The 19,395-nt window shown below is 37.5% G+C and overlaps 1 protein-coding gene across 1 annotated transcript; it reads left to right on the top strand.

The window, feature by feature from the left end:
* Window positions 1-329: 329 nt before the first annotated feature.
* On the top strand, window positions 330-2,350 carry LOC113326930 (adult-specific cuticular protein ACP-22-like). Its single transcript, XM_026574591.1, has 2 exons — window positions 330-931; window positions 1,548-2,350. The coding sequence occupies exons 1-2, from the start codon at window positions 552-554 to the stop codon at window positions 2,086-2,088; spliced, it is 921 nt and encodes a 306-aa protein (XP_026430376.1). The 5' UTR covers window positions 330-551; the 3' UTR covers window positions 2,089-2,350.
* The last annotated feature ends 17,045 nt before the right edge of the window (window positions 2,351-19,395 follow it).

The following is a 19,395-nucleotide window of genomic DNA, read 5'->3' as shown; positions in this document are numbered from 1 at the left end:
GTTATTTTAGTATTTTTATTTTTACTTGTATTTAAATTCTTTTTATTTTTCGTCTAATATAAATATAATTACTTAAAACATAAAATAAAAATTTAACTCATAATATTCCGGATCTTTGACAGTTAACTATTGGTCCAGGTACCATCTCCTATGGTCGGTCGGGTTTTATAACCAAATCTGAACACATCAAATCTCCATAATCATCCAACGGGTCATATTTGCTTCGTGTAAATTAATATGTAGGGACAAAATGTTTTATATCAGATAAGATAAAAACCAGTTTTTTATAACTCCTAGTAGTTGAAGATAAGGCTTCCATTTGTTTTATAAATAACTTTATATTTTTCTGCTCTCTACTTTTTGCTCTGTTCTGTTTTTTTTATCAACAAAAGAGATCTTGGTCCTAGAAATCATCTCATTCTAATCCCAAAACCCATCTTTACAACTTGATATCTGGAATAAGAATTTTGGGTTTTCTTCAAAAAATCATCAGGGAATTTTTCAGAATTTTTTTTGAGAGTTTTTAGAAATTTCTTTGGAGATTCTTTTTTATGATGTCTATTGCATTTGAAGGTGGCTGTGGTTCTAGTTTCATTCATCATGGTGGTGGTGGGATGTCTTGTATTTCAATCTTAGGTAATGGTGGAGCTGCTGGTTTTGGTGGTGGTGTCAAAGATCAGATGAATGTTTTAAAGAGAGGAGAAGAGGAGGTGGTGGGATTTGGTGGCGGTGGTGGTGGTGGTGATAGTGGTAGTGGTAGTGGTGGTGGTGATAGTTGCAGTAGTTCTTCATCAATCGGAAAAAACAGTGATTTATCAAATGGAGGTGGTGGTGGTGGTTCTGATGATGATGATGGTGAAGTTCAAAGCTCTTATAAGGGTGGTCCTTTTGATTCTATGGTGGATTCATTGGAGGATGTTTTGCCAATCAGGTTTGTTTTGATTCTATGGATTCATTTGCTTGAGTTCTTAATAGCAGATCCAGTTAATTTTGATTGATTTTTTTATCCATTTCAATGATTTGTGATCTGTTAGACTCAGATTCATCTGTATGATAGAGCTAATTCTCAAATTGGACTACTTGTCGTTATGATAACTCATTGTTCTACCATAGTTCCCTGCTTGAATGTATGTGTGTTTGTGTTTATATGATCATAGATGGTGATACTATTGCATTCATGATTCGGGTTTAATGAATCTCAGCTCTGGAATGCTAAATTTCTAGTTAATCCATCTCGAAACCTTTCGGCCATGGAGTGTAGTGCTGCTTGAGGATCACTGTTGCAATCCATTGTAGTAATCTAGTTTGTGTTGAATTGTTGTTATCTACTTGGGTAATGTAGTTTACTAGTCTAAGAGATGCAGTATCTTCATCTTCATGCTTGCTCTCCATTGTAGTCTAAAAACCATTTGGCAATTGAGTGTAGTGGCGTAGTATGGTTCTTGCAGTCGATTGTAGTCTAGTTTGCGCGTAGCGTTGAATTGAATGGTTACTGCTGCTTGGGGTGATCTTGGATTGACCTTGTTGTTGTTGATGTAATGTTGCAGGAAAGGAATATCGAAGTTCTACTGTGGTAAATCGAAATCGTTTACTAGTTTAAGAGATGCAACATCTTCATCCTCCATTAAAGAAATTGCCAAGCCTGAGAATGTGTATAGCAAGAAGCGAAAGAACTTACTTGCTTGCAGTATCATTTTGGGGGATAAGAGTAAAAACTTTCCATTGAGAAGTAATGGTGGAGGAATATCAAAGAGATCAATCACTACTAGTCGAAGTTCACTAGCGCTTGCAGTTGCAATGAACAAGACCAACAGCAATGAAAGCAACTGCACAAGTGAGAATTCAAGTTCACCACCACCACTACCTAGGTATCGTCCTCCTCTTCATCCAAATGCGAAACAAGCATTTAACAAAGATGATATTGAATCACCGCTGAATTCATCCCCATCGTCTCCTCAAAAGGGTTTCTCTAATACATCATGGCGGTCATTCTCATTGGCCGACCTACAATATGCTGCAGCTAATTCTGCAACTGCTAGTAACCCCAGATCAATCGGCATAGTAGACAAACAAAAGAAGTTCCATTAACACAGTTCAGTTCGGTTTCTATTACCTTTTTTTTCCCTTCATGCTAAGCTAATATGATAAAATGTCGGTATGTCTGAACTCTAAAACAGTTTTTAGTTTAGGTGGTATGTTCTGTAAATGGTGTCTGTCTGCCTGTTTTACGTGTTAACCTTAAGTCAATATGTATCTGCTCAATCCCTTAAACAAGCTTTTATTGTTTGGGCAAGTTGGGGGATTATAAACCTTTAAATAATCAATACAAGTTCTTAATTTTAGAGGAGAAGACTGTAATGTCACTGAATTTTTGTTAGATTTCCATATTATTTTTCTTCTACTATTGGTTTTCATTTCTGACAAGGGCAATCTAATCCTTTTGTGTGTGCATTTGCGAGGCAAATCCATCTCCAACATTTTGCAGACATCTCCGTTGATCTCTGGCGAAATGCCATAGCTGGAAGCCATCTCAAATAACTTGAGCACTACTTCTGATTCATATGTTATAATATTTTTCTTCACTTGGTTCAGTTTCAGAAGACAATTTTTTCTTGAAATTTTAAGTTTTTTCTTTTTTCTCTTGGGGAGTTGTTCTTCGGTGAGTCTTATGTGCATCTGTTGGTTGACTCAAGATAGAACATTTAACATCTGCACTAGTTTCCAAGAGTTCCCATGGATTGAATTTTGAAAACGGGAAACTGCATTAACCGAGCTTGTTGAGAATGCATCCTTTTCACTTTTTTACCTCCCGTGATTTTTGAAGTTACAGATTTGAAAGTACATTGTTCCACAGCATCACCATCAAGATGCTGTTGACAAAAAGGTTTACATAAGATACCACCGATTTGCTGTTATCGATGCAAAAACAAACAGGTTCCATGCTATTATCTTATGCCAAAACAAAAAGGATCCATGGCCGCAAACAAAAAGTCTTGGCGACCGAGATAAAAAACGTGAAGACACACAATGCCTGTGGCCCATGCTAAACTTACGTGAGGATCGGTTTTTTTCACGGTTTTTTTTTGGCGGTTCGTCTAGAATCGCTGGGTCTCAAATTATCTCCATCAATACCAAAGACCAGTGGTATCTTGTTGTGTTATTTACGCTGAGGGTGTTTAAATATCCAAAAATGCTTCAAAGCTCCAGGTAGTGATCATATTGTTGCCGCATCCCTCACACGTGGTACAACTTGGTTGAAGTCCAAGGCCTGTCACTTCAAAGATAAAGATACAGATATACACGAATCTCTTATTTTTATTTCTTTATTGGTTACAAAGTTCATGATATATATAGAATTCAATATTCTCCTTATAGGAAAGGCCTATAAACTAGAAAACAACATATTGTAAATAAGGTGAGTATCTATCTATAGAATGTAATATTCCTCCTCAAGTTGGTGCCCAATTTGTCCAGAAAACTTAAGTACTGGTTACTCGATATTAGGGCTGTCAACGGATAAATATCCGCCGGATATTGGACAATCCGATAAGGTTAAGGTTAAGAATTATCGGATATCCGATATCCGATAACATCCGGCGGATATCAAAAATACAAACTGATATCGTTAACGTTAATCTATCGGATAACGGATATTTATCCGTTAAAATCCGATAACGCCTGTCACAGAAGCAAATGCAGAAATGCTGAAAATTTAGGTTGTTCTTCAAGTTTTTTGACAGTCTTTTTTGTTCAGGTGTAAGAAATACAAACCACACAAACACCTCAGTCACACCACACATGAAAAAACAAACAATAGAGTCTGCAAGTACAAACAAAAAACTACACTCAAACAGGCTAGATCTTCTTTGCTGGTTTCATTTTGCATCAACTTCAGTCGACGACTTCCATATCTGCATTCACAAACACAAAAACCTGGTTAGGGTAGCTCAATACTTGGACACTATATTAGCTCATCTACTAGCGTATGAGATCTAATATGCTTTTAATATGTTACAGTTCTAATATTACAGTTTGTCTTAAAGAATTTCTAAGAGAAACCACACTGAACTTAGAAGATCAAACACACAGCCAACATCACAGATGAGAAGATTCTTTGGTGAGAGAAGCGGTAACAGAAATCATCATAATTCATTTCTTAACAACAACAAGAAACCAACTGCAACCCCATGACCCTTTTTCTCATATAAACCAGATTTAGTGAATTCAGAAATCAATTTCCTATACAAACTTGATAATTTTTTAGTAACCCTAATTTTATCTGGAAAAAATTGATTTTCAGAATCTCAAAAATTAAAAACATAGAAACATTCATGACTTCCTTAGGGCTTAGGGTTTCGATTAGATTAGAAGAACATCAAAATTAAACATCAAAATATGCAGTCGATTTGGGGGAAAATGAAACCTAACTTTGAACATCAAAATTAAACATTCATGACTTACTTCTGTGAGAGTCTCTGATAATGACTGATCATCACACTTCTTCTCTGATGAGAGTCACTTCCTTTTCAACTTCTCGAATCACACTTCTTCTCTGATGATGGTGAAAAACGCTCCTCCTCTAGTGTCTAGAGTCGAATCGAATAGAGAAGTCGAAGATCAGAAGATTAGATTAGGTTCTCCCTGTCGACAGCATATATCTAGGGGTAGGAAATTATAAGTACACCCCTAGACTATCGGATATCGGATATTAACCTAACGGAAAGGCCTATTCCAATATCGTTATCGTTAAGAGAAAATATCCGATAAAATATATGATTCCGATATCCGATATGTCGGATAAAATCCTATAGGATGTCGGAAATGGATATCGGATATCGGTTATCCGTTGCCAGCCTTACTCGATACTGAGTAAGGATATCAGAAAGCTGATCTTTAGAATGAATCAGTGGCAACTCAATAATATTGTTTTCCATCTTCTCTTGATGAAAATCTATCACCCTCTACATGTTTAGTACGATCATGTTGTACCTGATTATGAGCAGTATCACGTGCAACTTTACTGTCACAATACAAAAAAATTGGTTCTTTAATGAGAAAACCCAAATCCTTGATAAGAAATTTTAACCTCAAAGTTTCACAGAAACCATTTTCCATACCTCTAAATTCAACATCTGCACTTGAACATGAAACAACATTATGTTTTATACTTCTCCATGTAACTTGGTTACCTCCCACAAAGGTAAAGTAGCCCGCAGTAGAGCGCCTGACATCTATTTCTCATGCATAGTATGAATATATATATGCCACGATTCTTTGATAATCTTCATTTTTAGAGAATAAATCCTTTTTCCAGAAGCAGACTTCAAATACAGCAAAATACGTATAACCGCATTCATGTGTTGCTCACCAGGATCGTGCATAAATTAGCTAACATAACTAAGTGCATAGGAAATATCTGACCTCGTGTGAGATAGATACATCAATCTTCCAACAGGTATTTTTTATATCCTTCTTTATCAACAGGTACTTGATCAGGCTCAATACATAGTTTCAGCCTTTTTTCCACAGGTGTATGAACTGGTTGACATGCCTACTTCTTGTAATAAATAAAAGATATATTTTCTTTGTGACAAGAAAATTCCCTTACTAGATCGAGATACTTCAATTCCAAAAAATTATTTCAACGAACCAAGGTCTTTCATTTCAAATTCCTTAGATAAGTAGTTTTGCAGAGACCTCTCTCTCCTGAAGCATTTCCTGTCACCACCGTGTCATCCACATATACGAGGGGAGCTGTAAATTTATGTTTCGTTTTCTTTATGAAGAAAGTATGATCATCATTACTATGACGATATCCAAAATTCCTCATAGAATTGGTAAATCTTCTAAACCATACTCTTGGAGATTGTTTAAGTCTATACAATGATTTGTTTAATTTACAAACCATTTTACTATAGAATGGAGAAATCAGACTACCTGGCGGAAGCTCCATGTACACTTCTTCAGATAATTCTCCATGCAGAAATACATTTTTTACATCGAACTGATGCAAAGGCCGGTCCAAGTTTGCAGCGAGGGATATAACAAGACAAACACTGTGTTGATTTTAGCTACAAGAGAAAAAAATTCACTTTAATCTATCCCATAAGTTTGGATGCATCCCTTAGAAGCTAATCTTGCTTTATAGCTTTCAATCTCAGTACCATTTTCCTTGTATTTGATTACGAAGAACGAACGACATCCCACAATATTTCTTCCTTCTGGACAATCAACATAATCCCAAGTACCATTTTCTCTCAAGGATCTCTCTTCTTCTTCTTCTTCTTCTTCCACAGTCCCCTTCCATTTTAGATAGTATAATGCTTCCTGCACATTGTTAGGAATAAAAACAGTAGATAGTTGATTCACTAATGTCGTATTTTTTTCAGACAAACGGTGGGTAGAGACATAATGGCTCATAGGGTACTTGACCTTACCAAATTTCTGGTTCATTTATGGTTCAGTAATACCTCTGCTTATGCGTTGCAGAAGCTTCTTTCTTGATGATGATTCAAGAACATTCCGGGCAGACGATTGGTTAGGTGTGTCATCTTCTTGAAGTATTGTACACTCTAGAATTTTTTTTCTTAGAACCTCTTCTTGAATTTCAGTATTCTGATCGAATACTGTACTTCATGTTTCTTCTTATGAAACTTCTTCATCTCTTGGAATGTCTTCATCAGCAGATTGACTGACTATATCATCAAGGCCAGTAATAACAGATACACCAGTATCAGATATATCATCATCATAGTTAAGAGTTTGAATTTCCTTATGACACCCCCCATGAAGTTTAGACTCACATGGAAAATACATGGAATCTTCATAAAATAGAACATACAAAGTAATGAACATTCATTTGGTTGGAGGATGTTAGCAATGGTATCCTTTTTTAGTTGTTGCGTATCCTACAAATACACATTTATAAGCTCGAGGAGCCAACTTATCACGCAGATTCTTGTATAAATGCACAAAAGCTACACAACCAAACACCTGAGGCGGTAAATTTGGAACAGTTGGAGCGACAACTGCTTCAGTAAGCGCTTGATATTGTGCCTGAAACAAAATAGTACTAGAAGGTACTTCGATTTATCAGATGTGCTGCAGAAGTAAGTTCCTCACCCTAGTATGACAATGGCATATGTGCTTCTATCAATGAAGCACAAATAACTTTCAATAGGTGACGATATTTTCTCTCAGCTACTCCATTTTGCTGAGGTGTATTAGAACATGTAGTTCGATGAATAATTCCATGTTCCTTTAAAAAATATTGAAGGTCAGAATCCATATATTCACCACCATTATCATTACGCAGTTGCTGAACTTGTTTTTTTGTACTGTTCACCAATCATTTTATAAAAAAAAATCAAATAACGAGGTAACTTGACTTTCCGTCTTTATTAGACACACCCAAGTCATCCTAGTGCAATCATAAATAAACGTAAGAAACCACTTTGAACCACCCAAAGTAGTGACTTTGGACGACCACCAAACATCAAAATGTATAACCATAAAAAGAAACTAGACTCTTATTGAAAGATAGTGGAAAAGAAGCACGATGGATTTTTGCAAGTTCATATACTTCACAATGAAAACTAGAGATATCAAGTTTTGCAAATAAATTAGGAAATAACTTTATCAAATATCCAAACGACGCATATCCCGATCTTCGATGCCATAAAAATATTTGAGATTTCTTTCTTCCCCCAGAACCATCAACAAGTAGAGCTTGATGCAGCTTATCAGAACTGGTCGACATCAGATCCAAGTAGTATAGCTTCCCACGCTTAATACCATAACCAATCGTTTTCCTTTTTTTGATGTCCTTAAATACACAAAAGTCTGGCCAAAAATTTACCACACAATGTAAAGAATTAGTTATTTGGGAAACTGATAAAAGATTATAATCTAAGGGGAGGACTACCAACACAGAATCTATTTTCAAAGTTTGAGTGAGGGATACTGATCCTTCAACAGTAATTGGAGCTTTTGATCCATTTGCAGTGGAGACCGTTTTTTGTAAGGATGGCTTAAGGGATGAAATTTTTCTGGAATCAAATGTCATATGGTCTGTAGCACCAGGATCAATTATCCATGAATTACTCGAAACAAGTGAAAAGATATTTAAATCCTTACCATCATTACCAGCTCTTGCAACTGATACAAATGTTACCTATAGAATCTTTTTCTTTCTTTGTTGAAACCCAAGCAGCACCAGAATTCCTCTTTGACTCCTCCTTCCCCTCGAGATGTTGATCCCACTATTCTGGATATCCAACCAGCTCATTTTTTTTTGTATGTCCAATATGATTACAGTGGGTACACTTGAGTGTAGACCTGTCCACCTCCTTTGACCCTTTCTGATTGTACCAGTTCCGAGTTACCATAGCAGAAGGTTCCATTTCTTATGATTCTTTAACCATCATTAATACGTCGAACAGATTCACGACTAACAAGTGCATAATATAATTCAAATTAAGAAATATGATCCTTTCTCAAGATTTCACCATTGATTCTCTCTAAAATTTCATGTAACATAGTAAGGAAAATATGCACTCTTGACCACTAATTTGATTTTCGATAGGCTCAATATTATTTATATTCTCCATAACCACTTTATCACGATGATCTAACTCTCCAAAGATTTCAGTTAGCTCTCCGTAATAAATAGAGAGTGTTATTCCATTTTGATTTGCAGAAAATGCTCGTTGATTCAGAGTAAATACCTGTAGTTCAACATCTCTATCATAAAAAGCTTTACGAGCAGTAGGTAATCGAATATTTATCTTCATGATTTCTGGTGAGATGGACATCAACAACCATCTCTTGACTCTTTGATTATCTGTATGCCACTTTTCATATCCCTTGTCTATTTCACTCTGTTTTTTTTGTCTTGCCTAGAATAAAAGATTTTTTTTTCTTTCTCAGCGATACGAATCTCCATGATTTGTGACCAAAAATCATAGTTGGTTTCATCAAGAACAATTCCTTCCTTGAATGATGCACCTTAAGATTAAACAATAATGTGGGCAGATTTATTAAATGTTTCCATCTTCTCTTTGAATTTTACTTTGCCAGATGATTTCTCATATAATTCTGAATCACTTCCCGTAATTCAAGAACCCTATCTCTGAGATACCAACTTCAAAGATAAAGATATAAAAGAATCTCTTATTTTTATTACTGAATTGGTTACACAGCTCATGGTACATATATAGAGACCAATATTCTCAATACAGGAAGGACCTAGAAACTAGGAAACAATATATTGTAAATAAGGTGAATATCTATATATAGAATGCAACAATATCATTGTGTTTTACAATCTTAAAGGGTTTCGTTTTAGCACTACCACTTCAACAAAACACCACCCATTTCTTAGATATAATCTGATTTCGATCACTTGTTCCATTTTTTGATTCTCTTTGTCTGACTGATCAAAATCTGGGTATAACCAATTCATTCGGTAGTAGTAACCTCTTTTCACAACTCAATTTATTTTTGCATTCTTCATGACCATCGCAGAATGCAAGTGCGGGTGCAAAATACCGCACACTTGATAATATGGCGAATATGACGCGTTAAATATATTTCTACTGACGAAAGGGATGATGTCACCAAGTCACACCAAAAGTGTGAAGATCAACGTGGTAATTAGAAGACCAACGCGGCAAAGACAAAGAAGGGCGATTATAACGCCCTCCAAGATCCTAAAATAAGGGCTTTATTAGCCGTCCTCCACCATGTAACCTCTATAAAATGGACAAGAAGCCATTCTAAAGAGTCGGTCGAACTCACAAGTGTTTCTATATCAAGCTTGTTGTCAAATTTAGTTGATCAAAACTATATCTTGATTTCTAGTCTACATTTAGTCAAGTCTCAGATTGGGATAAAAGTGTGTAGTGGAGTACTAGACATCACGCGTTCTACGTTTGAAGGAGAAGATCAACTGAATCTTTTGATATTTTTTGAGGTTTTAGAGAAGAATTTTAGGAGAGATAAAGTTGTTATGTTCTCCAAGTTAAGGATCATAAACATCTCCTTTGTATTTGTTCTAACTTTTAATAGAATGGTTTAGAGTTTTTATTATGATCTCTTAGATTGAGTTCATAGATTTACTTGGGCGTAGGTTGTAGGATTTCCTGCAACTACATTTTGGCTCTACAAAATAGCTTGGATGATAATCCCTTCTTATGAGTCGTTTTAAGTTGTTTTGGTTTCAAAGTACTTATTGGTTTTAGTTGCAATCTAATAATTTCGCCATTGTTTTCGTTGAACCTTGACAATTTCTTAAAATTTTACTCTATTGTTTTCGCTAAGTTTAGATCTAAAACGCAGAACCTAAATTTTCATTTCAGAAAAAGAACTTCAGTAAACAACTTTTATAAATCTGAAAAGATTACTTTATACTTTGTCAAAAGAGAATATTATTACAGGAAGAAAAATAGTGAGACTAGCATCCAGAGAAGAGGGCGTGACAGCAACCAGGAGGAGTAGGTGAATCACTAGAAGGAGAGGAGGTGAAATCAGTGAAACATCAGTGATGGGCGAAAGAAATAACCAAGCACGGAAAATCCAATCTCAGATCCAACGCGTGCAAGAGGAAAATATTGGACTCAATCATGATGAGGTAAGTGTGCATGCAACATATACAAATACGGCGGAAGAAAACGAGGAAAGAACTCAGGAGGAAGGACCGATTGAAGGAAATGATGAAAACATGACAATAGGGGAGCTGAGACAACGATTACCTGAACAAAGGAGGAGGGAAGAAGAAGTAATAGAGAATTTAACGCGTCAGAATGTGAAACTAAGGGAATAAAACAACAGATTACATGAGCAGAGATCGCGTACGACATCTAGGCCAACACGCGCAACTTCAGCATCAAGAACAAGCAGGAGCACGTCAAAGCGTAGCTGATCAAACCAGATGGATAACCGCGTAGAAAAACCATTGAATAAAAACTTTGTTGAACATCTTAATGTAGGCGAGAACATGCAAGCGCAACAAGTAAATAATCACATAGAGCAACCTTACATGAATAATCTATATGAACATCAGGACGAACATAACCGCATGGAGCGACATCACAGGGATGATCGATACGAACCATAAGGCGAAAATAATCGTGTTGGTGATGATGGGGAAGATAATGAGGAATAAAAAAGAAGGATACTACAAGGGTGAAGACATATGCCCTATCGAAATCTACATCATCAACGCGCTGAGGAGCTTTAGGGCGATAATGAAAAGAAGGTTAACATCAGAAATGAAAGGCGTAGACGTAGGAGAGAAGAGGCTGAAGAGCGGGAATTTCAAGAAGCAGTGCGTCAAAATAGACAGGAAAATAGAGCAAGACAAGCGAGACTGAAAAGACCAATGCAGCAAGATGAAGGCCAAAACATCAATCAGACAATACTAAGAGAATTAGAAGAGTTGAGGTCTATGATGTAAACGCGAAAAGATAGGGTAAGAAGGACACTAGCAGTAGCTATAGAAGAAGCGGAAAAATCACCGTTTGCCCAAGAAATACAACGTGCGGGGATTCCAACAAAGTTCACTATATCAGTTTTCACTAATATTTTTGATGGAACCACATATGCAGTCCAGCATATCAAGGCGTACAACTTATCTCTGTTACAATGGGGACACAATGATGCGGTGCTATGCAAGTACTTCCTGGCAAGCTTAACAGGGGAGGCTCTAAAATGGTTTGACGGATTACCTGTGGGAACTATCAGATCATTCCATCACCTACAAAGTATATTCTTGGGAGCATACATCAGCAACAACATGATACGCCCAGGAATTGAGATGGTATTCAGCTTGAGGCGAAGAACAAATGCGAGTTTACGCAACTCAAAAACACGCTGGAGGACCATGTGTAGTGAGAAGGCGGCCAGAGTAGAAGAAAGAAATTTTATCTTAGCCTTCATTAACACACTCTTTCCAACTGATCTTTTATATACACAGATATTCAGGTTAAAAGACACAATAACGATGGCGGAGTTGCGGGAGTTTCAAGAGGAATACATCGCCCTCGAAGAAAAGAAAATGGGGATGAAATCATATCTTGTTGCTGTTGCAAATCCAAAAGAAGGGAAAAGACAATAAATGTTGTTGCAAGTACCTCCCAAGGAAGCCATGAGAAGGAAACGACAGAGGATAACTAGAAACAAGTAGCTATGAATAATAGAGATCAAGAAATGTTTGATAGAGAATATAGAGAAAGGCAATATAACAATCATGCAGGAAATAAAAAAATTGCCAGATTCAATAACTATGTAGAAGGATATGGTGGTCAAAAAAGATACTATAATCAAGGGCTAGGAGGAAGCAACAAAAATTGGTAAGAGGTAAAAATACCGCACCTAAATACCACAATCGATAAGATCTGGGAGGCAGTCATTTTAATGGAAGAAATGCCGGCACCACCAAATCTTGGAGTGGACCCACCATCAGGAAGAAGGAGCCGAGAATTTTGCGCATACCACCGCTTTCATAGGCACAATACGAACAACTGCCGAAATGTGCAAAGAATCATATTAAGAATGATTGAACAAGGAAAATTAAACCATTTCCTAGATGGACAACAACCAAATTGAACCCCACCACCTAAAGGACCTGCACCAGGAGTACTGGAGACTGGAAAGATTACATATCTGATTGAAGTAGGAACAAATGCGAAGAATCTTTATTGCAATTCAATAATTCAGAAGTATAAAAGACTTTCATGATAATATATTAAGTCGACTTCATGCACGAGATGATGAAGGAAAAGAAATATTCAATTTAGCGAAGAAATCACCGCTTCAAGATTGGCAGAAGAAATCCATTTCATTCAGTGCAGAAGAGGTACCAGGAGACGAGGAATTGCACGACAACCTATTGGTTTTCAAACTAGAAATCATACCAAAATCAAGGACTGAAGAAAAGGAAGATGATGATGCAGACGCATGGGAAATAAACATAATACTAATAGATTCCGGCAGTTCTGTCGATACCTTATTTTATCACGCGTACAAAACTATGAGCAAAAAAGATTCATGCTTGATCCCTTCGACTTACAAAATTTACGGATTTAACGGATCATCCAATAATCCAAAAGGAGAAATCATAATGCGAATTTCTCTCAAAAACATAACTACATAAGTGGTATTTTGTGTAGTCGATGTCGAGTCTCCATACAATTCCTTGATAGGCAGACCTTGGCTACATATCATACTGGGAGTTTCCTCCACCTTTCATCAATGCATTAAGTTTCCCCTACCCCAAGGCATTAGAATAATAAGGGGAGACACCATAAAGGAGAAAACTTGTAATGAGATAGATATTGAGAAGAGTGAAGGGCGTGCAAATAAGATAAAGAACTGGAAGGAGGGGATAAAGGAGGACAAAAGGAAGAAAAGGTTTATGGTCGATGTTGTGAGTAAGGGCGGAGAAATGGATCAGATTTACACTAAGGCGACAACACCAGTATCAAAGGAAGAAGAAAATATTGTTGTGAAGGAAGATGAAGGCACGACAAAGGCATGTGCGCGTGAATATAATAAGCGCATTAAAGAAAGAGAGTTCCATCCAGGAGAGCTAGTATTGCGGGCGCCTTACCAGAAAAGTGGAGAAGACATGGGATGATCCATACATTATCAAGAGAATTGTTGGAAATGAAGCATACGAGTTAATGGATAGTGAAGGGGAAAACGTGGGACGATAGCTTGATTATCCATGAAACGGAATATACTTGAAGAAATATCACCTTTAGGTGATGCAGTAAAAAGGAGAAGGAGATAAGTAAACGAGTCTAAGGAACACAATGTAATACTCTCTTGATAGAAGATAATTCAGCATGAATGGATAAGTGGAAGAAGGAATGCAGAAATACAACAAACTTTTGAAGACAAGTTTGTTTTAATAAATGATATGTTTACAATAAGTAGTTATCATGTAGGAGAATAAATGAAGAAAGAAGACACCAGCATTGTATAGATCAGAAATATGAATGAAAATGAAAAATTCCTTCTTCAAATAAACAGATGCTTCATTTACAATACAAGTATAAGAAAAAGGAAAAAATAAGACCTTAATAGGAGGCAATAAATATTAAAACCTCTAACTAGGGAGGCTAGGCATCCAATTGTGGCGTGCACCCTAGTTCGCGTAAATGCAAGAGGAAAAAATAAGATCTAACACGTGTCATAATTGGGGTAAACTTAGTAATGCATGTCTCGGGTGAAAGCCATACCAACCCTGGAACCTGAGTCATGGAGAATTGGGGCGAAACAAAACCATATCCAATAGATACTCCTGGGTTAAAATCCTAAGGTACTAAGTTCTATCCTAAGGAGTTTAGAAACCCGATCAGGGCGCCGGGGTACACGGTTGACTCAAGAGTTCCTGGGGCGTCTAGAGCGTTCCCAGCCATTCTTGGCAAGTGCTGACTATGATACACTCAGTCCTCAAGATACCCCACTTAGGGTGTGATCTCGAAAGAGGTCACGAAAACAACTGATTGTCGGCATAACCGTAGGGAAATATCCCAACCTAACCCGTTAGGGGTAAGCTTCCTTGAAGGGGAAATAAGGGGGAAGATAAGGACGGCATCCTCCATTAGGGAGCTGAATTGTGTCAAAGACGTCAATATCATGGGGATATGGCTCAAGGGAGAGTGTAGGCATGTCGTATTAACGCATCAATATCCTGCAGAGGCAATAATACGAATGGATGATAAGGCGAAATCAATAGGTTATTACTTGAAAGAGTATATGACTGCTTGCGATTTCGCCGCCCTACCAAAAATAATACCTTGGGGAAAGCATAAGACCTATCAACAAGGGGGGCCGGGGGTTGGGGGGGGGGGGGGGGGGGGTGGTAGATATGGCGGCAAAATAAGACCTCAACCTAAGGAGGCATGATAAGACCTCAAAAGAAACACAAATAGACAGATAAAATTATTATTAACGTTATTTTGCAGGATACAGATCAAATGAAAAGGCACATCAAATAAAAGAGTAGGAGAAAATAAAATAAAGGCAAAAATATCACACATAAAAATACAACAACAAAAAGAAGAAAAAACGAATATGCGGAAATAAAAGGATAAGAAATAACTGAGGCAGAAACTACCGAGAAAATGCAGAAAAAGGCTAACTAAAGGCGAAGACATACATGTATGGAACTGAACATCAATAATCCTTTAAGAGAAAATTACGCGCATATATGTTCCAGTAAATGATAACAAGAGTATGCATAACACATAACCATAAAGGCGGCTAACAGGGGCAACTATGGGAATATAAACATGCATATAGAATGTTATTCGCCTTCATGGGTTAGAATTATGCATACATTATCACTAGTTGCATTAAATTAATTAGGATATTGGAAGAGTTGGTGTTTTTTCTTCGGTAACAACCAAGTGCAGGAAAGAGTACAAAAGTTGAACAAGAAGAGATATCCGTAGAAGAAGAAAATCCCCAATGTTCGAAAAGCGCCCAGAAAATTATCCAATAAGAAGGAGCATGTACATGCATACAAAGAGAAGATAATAACTTTACAAGCAAGAAAAAAGACAAAGAACAAGGAAGATCCCTAGCAAGTGCAGTCATGTTCTCCCTGAGCGTTTTCTTCATCCAGAATTCCTGATTGATAGGGCGTCACCCCAAGTCCTCTTTAGTATTTGAGTAACTTTACTCTTCATCAGTTTCCTCAAATTCTTCGTACTCTTGTTCACTGCCAGAGATCTCTATCTCCTTGTCATTAGGAGGAACTTCAGAAAAATAGAATTCTACAAGAGCAAGATTGTACTCAGTACAAATCTCGTCAGCATACTTCTTAACCTGCTCATTTCGTAGGCGAAGCGCGTTCCTCTTAGTGTTAGAGACAGAGACAACCAATTTTTCTTGAAGCTTGCGGTACTTGGAGTCTGTAGCAGAGAGTTTCATCTTCAAACATTCCATCTCGTTAGATAAATCCTCGATTTGCTGAAGATTCCCCTTCTCAATAGCCACAAAAGAAGACAGAAAAGGTAATGCCGCATGTGAGCATAAGTCAAAAAAGCAGCATGGGAACGAAGAATGGGCTAATTAAAGAAGGATTACAAGCAACCTTCTTTTTCAGAAATAATAGTTTTAACCACTTCAACTCGTTCAGATTCTAAACTAAAATTTTTAGCCAAACCTTCCTTAGCATTATCAATAACCCTTACAACCCATTCAAACTCATCATTGTTCTCAATGAGCAGGCAAGAGCGTATCATATTTTCCCGTGCAGTGAAAACGTTATTTTCACTTATGGCTTGGTCCCTCTCTGTTTGAACTTGGAGTATTGCCTCTTGAAACTCCTTTAAAGCCTGAGCGCCCTTAAGAATTGCATTATCTTTTTCAGTTATAAGGACGTTCTTTTTCGCATCAAAACTCTTAAACTCTTCCTTGGCTTCATGAAAGAGGGATTTAAAATTGTTATTGACAGATAACATGGACCTATGATCGAATTTAAGGGTTTCATATCTCGATTTGAGCTCCTCCAAGATAAGAGTCTCTAATTCATCAATCGAGGGATTATTCAAAGCGACATTAAGATGCTCTAAAAGAAGGGAGTCTTCAACAGGGTAACTGATTTCTTGATCGGTTAAGTTGTAAATTTCTGCAAACACACGTAATTAAAGAAAGGCAAAATGACATGTTGACATCTAGACCACGAAATGATTGAAATACATACCAATAAGATGATTGTTTCTCTCGCGAAGTTCTACCACATCATTAGTGTAAGAAGAAAGATCGCCTTTAAGTTTGAGATTCTCAGCCTCAAGAGTATGAATATTTTTACGCAAGTCATTAGTGACACCATAAGACATACGAGAATCATGCATCAACAAGAAGAAGAAGGAAACAATGAATAGCGGGTACAAAATTTTAATGAAAATCAACACACAAGAAAGAAGATTACCAAAGACCCAATAGAAAATTGAAAGTATGCGCTCAAGGCAGAGGAAACCCCACGAATAGATTCATGGCTTAACGAAGGATCATCACATAGTTTAAAAACCGCATCACACGTTCGACTCAATGCGGGATTATCAACAATTCACAAAGAATTACTGAAGATATCAGAAAGGAGCCCCATAGAAGATGCACGTGCGGGATCATCAGGAGAAATCAGACATCGTTCCGAGAACAAGTATTCAAGGGAGAATATGAAGATTTCTTTATCTTCTTGGGAGGTCTCTTCAGAAGTAAGTGATGGGACCGCCCTTTTGTTTTTACCTGTCTCCTTCAAAGGAAGACGACCTCCCTTAGATGAAAAAGATCCATCATTAGAGCCAAAAGCATCTTTAAGCTCGACCTACACGCCCCATGTTAGATAAGAAACAGATGCAACAATATTGTTAAAGATAAATAAGAATATTTCTTACTTCCTTGGAGTGCGAAGGTGACGCCCTTGACGAATCCTTATTTGTCTTATTTTTCTTCTTCGACATCTGGAGTTAAAGGCGGCGTTAAGGGTGACAATGAATAAAATAAGGAAGTGAGAGGAAAAAGGGAGTTAAAAAGGACATACCTCTTTCTTTTCATCGCCAATGAAAGACCAAGGGTTTATAATCAACCAACTTATCGGGAAGAGGAAGATACAATCCATTAGAGCAACTGCAGTGGACGACTAAACCCAAATTTGGTGTCGAGTGGGCTGGCGTAGTGGGATGGACCATCGATCAAAATTTGATCAAAGAGTAAAACTCGGACCAAATTTGGTCGGCGATTAAGACCAAATCCAAATATAGTCGGGCGTTTATATAATGTCCGCCTACCCGACGGGCGTTGGTATAATGTCCGCCTGTAGCCGCGCGTTCGTAAAGTTAACGCCTGATGCAGGGCGTTGGTATAATGTCCGCCTGGATGGGACATTGGTATAATCAACGCCTGGCATGGGGCGTTGGTATAATGTCCGCCTGGATGGGGCGTTGGTATAATCAACGCCGGACACCAAATTTGAATGGGGCGTTGATATAGTCATGAACCCAAATTTGCAAAGTTTTGAAAACTTTGCTTGGGGCGTTGTCTTTATCAACGCCCCATTTTTTTTTTTTTTTTTGAACCCGGGCGAACGTATAGTCTCCGTCCCACACACCAGGCGTTGCTATAGTTCACGTCCCATACAGGCGTTGTCTTTATCAACGCCCCATACCAGGCGTTATCTTTATCAACGCCCCATGCCAGGCGTAATCTTTATCTACGCTGGACGATGAAGCGGACTTTATATCAACGCGCGACCAAATTTACTCGTCACCCGCTACGCCACAGGACGGACTAAACCCAAATTTGATCTTTTTTTTTAGTCTTTGATCTTTAGTTATGCTCGCACCACTGTGGACGCTCTTAGCACCTTTACCTGTAATATATGGTCCCTCCATAATAAGAGGAAACTCCGTACAATGAGCATCCTTTGATAGGCAAGCAGAATCATTAGCTTTATTGTGAAAATCAACATCACGCATGATTTTTTCGTGCTCTGCAAAACCCCTCTTCAGACGAATACCCCAATGGTAACGCTCGTTATCCACAAGGGCGACATCATAATGCTTAAAAAATTTCTCCAATGTATAATCTTCTTTCTTAGGAGGAACTTTCACGTACTGAGGATAAGAGGACTCCAAGCCAGCAGCACGGCGAGATTACTCCACCATGATTCTGATAGAATCGCCACTTAACTGGAATATTCCACGAAGAAATTTAATATTCTCTAGGAGCTCATAAAAAGAGGGATCTCAGAATTATAAAGAGGAAGGGGAAGCCCAGCAGAAAGCTTGCCAAGCGAAATAATAAACCTATGATTGTCCCATTGTTCAAGCGCGGACAATTGATCCCAAGCACGGTATCATGAGTCGAACCATAGGGAATTGTCAATGTGATTCATTTGGATTTAAGTTCCTCTCCTACTCTTGCAAGTTCCTTAAGCTGTTTCTGACCAGGTTTCAGACCCATTTAAAGTATGGGAATAAAGAAGAGTTAGGGAATTTGAAATCAAGATGATCATACCAATCATGATCAAGACTCCAATTAAAGGCAACAAAAGCGGTGAGATTGAAATCAAAAAGAAAATATGATAGACTTGGGAAGAAAAGATAACAAAAGGTGATGAATTAAAAGCAGGTGATGATGATGACAATGAAGCGACAAGCCACTAGTAGCAACAGAAGAACAACATCAAAAGAAGAAAAATTATAGAAAGGGAGAAGAGAGATGGTGAAAAATATGATTGAAGGAGCGTTAGGGTAGATAAAAGATTTTATCCCTCTTCCCGAGATATTCTGTGTTACAGGCGCATTTATTAGAAGACCAACATGAAGAGGAGGTTACCAGTTAAAAAAGGAAGAAATTAAAGACGTGTCAATCAGTAAA

Source organism: Papaver somniferum, unplaced genomic scaffold (assembly GCF_003573695.1).
Source record: "Papaver somniferum cultivar HN1 unplaced genomic scaffold, ASM357369v1 unplaced-scaffold_10, whole genome shotgun sequence".
Classification (NCBI taxonomy): domain Eukaryota; kingdom Viridiplantae; phylum Streptophyta; class Magnoliopsida; order Ranunculales; family Papaveraceae; genus Papaver; species Papaver somniferum.
Note: the sequence above shows the minus strand (reverse complement) of the source record. Positions and strands in the feature narration are given on the sequence as shown.